The 3,710-nt window shown below is 38.0% G+C and overlaps 1 protein-coding gene and 1 non-coding gene across 2 annotated transcripts; one reads left to right on the forward strand and one right to left on the reverse strand.

Annotated features, from left to right (window-relative positions):
* Positions 1-1,447: 1,447 nt before the first annotated feature.
* On the reverse strand, positions 1,448-1,554 carry LOC112100571. Its single transcript, XR_002906939.1, has one exon. It is a non-coding gene; the product is annotated as a small nucleolar RNA R71 (small nucleolar RNA).
* Positions 1,555-2,824: 1,270 nt separating this feature from the next.
* Positions 2,825-3,421, forward strand: LOC112099912. Its single transcript, XM_024187441.1, has one exon. The coding sequence runs from the start codon at positions 2,825-2,827 to the stop codon at positions 3,419-3,421; it is 597 nt and encodes a 198-aa protein (XP_024043209.1).
* The last annotated feature ends 289 nt before the right edge of the window (positions 3,422-3,710 follow it).

A 3,710-nucleotide genomic window follows, 5' to 3' on the forward strand; every position in this document is an offset into this window, starting at 1 on the left:
TGTTTGCGGTAGCAGTTTGTTTTGATAGTATTTATTTTTATTCATTATTTCGGTTGATCACCCATTTAATGATACTAGATAAGGGAGAGCCGCAAAAGGGCTTATCTTAGTGGAACATATTAGAACAATACTTGTTCTTAAATTGGGTTTCCCGAATTGAGTTCTACTTAAGTCCCAAAAGGGTCATGCTTGATTTAAGATTAGTGATGAACTAAACATAAGGATTCACCTTGTAGGGTAAATAGAACCTAAGCGTGTAATGCTATATCTTATGTTGGTATAACAACTTATCACTGTTAGGTTGCATATAGATATAAGATATCCAACATGCGACGGCTGAGGATGCATAAGGATTCTGCCCAGTGCTTGTAGCAGATGCTACAGCAACCGAGCCAAACATTAGAAAAATAGTCAATACCATTAAGAGAGTTTATTCGCTCAACTACTATATATTCCTATTAGTTTTATCCTTGAGTTTGAGGTGATAATTTACTTTGTTGCATTTTATTTATTGCGTTTTTATTTTAATTAGTATAATAATTTCACCAATTGTTTTATTTTATTTTAGCACAAAAATCTGCACTGTTAAGATTACTGTAGCAAATCTGATAACATCAATTCCTGTGGAGACGATCTTGAATACTCATCACTTTATTTCTTGTTGTGTACACTTGCACATTGACACCAATAGCATTAGTATTTATACATTAACAAGTTTTTGGTGCCGTTGCTAGGGATTGATTGTTAATTGTGATTTGTGAAATTTGTTTTAACGGTGCTAATTTTTTTTATTTTAATTTGTTTATTTTGTTGACATATGTGATCTAACAACCCTTGCATGCGCAAATATAAATCTGTTGACTTCCAGTTTGATCCAGAAATTGAAAGAACTGCAAGGAGATTGAGAAGAGAGCATCGGGAATTACAAGCTGCTGTAGCAATGAATGATTTGCAAGATTTGAGAAACTTAAACCGTAGAGAGAGGATACAACCAGTCAATGTACATGAAGGTCTGAATGGACAATGTGTTCAAAGGCAACCAGGGAGCAACAACATTATTCACATGGCGAACGATAGAGATAGAGCCATTCAAGACTACGCAGTGTTGACTCCTCAAGCCATACATCCGGGAATAGTTAGACCCGACGTTCAAGCTGACAATTTTGAACTCAAACCCGTGATGTTTCAGATGCTTCAAACAGTGGGGCAATTTAATAGTTTACCATCCGAAGATCCTCATCTACACCTTAAGTTATTTTTGGAAGTGAGTGATGCTTTCAAGATTGTTGGAGCATCGCAGGAAGCATTGAGACTCAGACTTTTCCCGTTTTCTTTGAGAGATCGAGCAAGAGCATGGTTGAATTCTCTACCACCAAATTCTATCACTACATGGAGTGACTTGGCTGACAATTTTTTGTTGAAATACTTCCCGCCAACCAAGAATGTAAAGTTGAGGAACGAGATCACATCTTTCCATCAACTTGAAGATGAGAGCTTGTGTGACGCATGGGAGAGATTTAAGGAGTTACTCAGAAAATGTCCTCATCATGGTATTCCTTGCTGCATACAGTTGGAAACTTTCTATAATGGTCTCAACCCAAGCACTAGATTGATGGTGGACGCTTCAGCAAATGGGGCATTGCTATCTAAGTCTTACAATGAGGCTTATGAAATTTTGGAGAGGATAGCCAACAATAACTATCAGTGGCCATCAACCAGACAAGCTGCAGCAAGAGGAACAACAGGAGTTCATAACGTAGATGCCTTGACAACATTGTCAGCCCAAGTAACTTCATTAACAAGGATGGTAAAGGCTATAACTACTGCTCCAGTAACTGTTAACCAAATTTTTTATGTGTCTTGCGTTTATTGTGGAGAAGGGCATTTATTCGACAATTGTTTTAGGAATCCAACTTCAGTCAATTATGTGGGTAGTTTCAATAGACAAAACCAGGACAATCCATATTCAAACACTTACAACCTTGGATGGAGACAGCACCCGAACTTTTCATGGAGTAATCAGCATTAGCCTGCTGTAGCATTCAGTGGACAGAATAGACCTGCTCAACCACCTGGATTTTATCCACAAAATCAAGAGAAAATAAGCATCAACAATGATCAACTCAGCTCCCTTGAAGGTTTGATTAAGGATTATATTGTGAAGAATGAAGCAGTTGTCCAAAGTCATACTGTATCTTTGAGAAACTTGGAAAATCAAATTGGATAGCTTACTGCAGCATTGAGTAACAGACCTCAAAGTAGTTTACCCAGTAATACAGAGGACCCAAGAAGAGAAGGAAAAGAGCACTGCAAAGTGATTAACTTGAGATCTGGAAAGGATGTTCATAGTCCCGTTGGCGTACCAAAAAGAAGAGTTGAGCCCACTTCAATTCAGAAAGAAACTCAAATTGAAAAAGAGTCACAATCCTCCACTTCACAGCACACTGGTGAGAGCAGTCAAGCTACAACATTTGCCGAAAATGATGATCCAACACCTGTGGATAATGAGGCTGTAGCACCAACCCAGAACATGGCAAAAGAGAAGCAGTCTGCACAATCTACTGCAGCACAATAGTTTAGACATCCATCACCATTTCCTCAAAGGTTTCAGAAGCAAAAACAAGACAAGTAGTTCAGCAAAATCTTAGGAGTACTGAAACAGCTACATATCAATACCCTTTTGTGGAAGCTCTAGAGCAAATGCAAAATTATGCGAAATTTTTTAAGGATATTTTGACAAAAAAAAAGAAGACTTGGAGAGTTTGAAATAGTTGCTTTAACACAAAAGTGCAGCCGAATGCTCCAGAGTAAGATACCACATAAGATGAAGGATCCAGGAAGCTTCACAATCCCATGCTCCATAGGCACTAAATACAGTGGCAAAGCACTTTGTGATCTGGGGGCTAGCATCAATCTCATGCCTTTATCAGTGTTTAAGCAATTGGGAGTTGGTGAATGTAGACCAACAACAGTGACTTTACAACTTGCTGACAGATCTCATGCATATCCAGAAGGGAAGATTGAAGATGTGTTGGTGAAGGTGGATAAATTTATTTTTCCAGTGGATTTTATTGTGCTAGACTTTGAGGCAGACAAAGAAGTGCCAATCATTCTCAGAAGACCTTTCTTAGCCATGGGAAAGACTTTAATTGATGTTCAAAAAGGAGAATTAACCATGAGGGTGAATGACCAGCAAGTTACATTCAATGTGCTGGATGCCATGAAGAGTCCCGATGAGATTGAAGATTGTAATTTTATAAGTGTTGTGGACTTTGTTGTAGCAAAGAGATTACACAGTTGCTGCAGTAAGGAAGAAATCAATGCTGTATCATTTGAAGAACTTGATGATGAAGATCATGGAGCAGCTAACATAGCATGGTCAGGGGAGAAGCAACCCTTCAGAATTGACGAGCAAATCTAGCAAAGGGAACTCACGACAAACTAATAAGAATTCAAGGTTAATGGGCCGAGAGTGAAGCACTATATGAGAGATGATGTGAACAACCTAAAGACGGATATGTTCTTGAATGATCTAGGTTGAGCAAACAAGAAAGGTCAGGCTGAAGGACCTAAAATCAAGCGCTAATTGGGAGGCAACCCAATAAGGGAAGTTGTTTTAAGTTTTTAAGGCATTGAATTTAGCTTTTAAATTATTTAATTTGTCTTTTTGTTATTTAAGTGTGCATCTAGTTTTTTTTATGTTTTTGTGT

Source organism: Citrus clementina, unplaced genomic scaffold (genome assembly GCF_000493195.1).
Source record: "Citrus clementina cultivar Clemenules unplaced genomic scaffold, Citrus_clementina_v1.0 scaffold_3, whole genome shotgun sequence".
In the NCBI taxonomy this organism is placed as follows: domain Eukaryota; kingdom Viridiplantae; phylum Streptophyta; class Magnoliopsida; order Sapindales; family Rutaceae; genus Citrus; species Citrus x clementina.

Bases quoted from the DNA above. Each gene is read 5' to 3' on its own strand.
- LOC112099912 (XM_024187441.1), top strand. From the start codon at position 2,825: ATGAAGGATCCAGGAAGCTTCACAATCCCATGCTCCATAGGCACTAAA.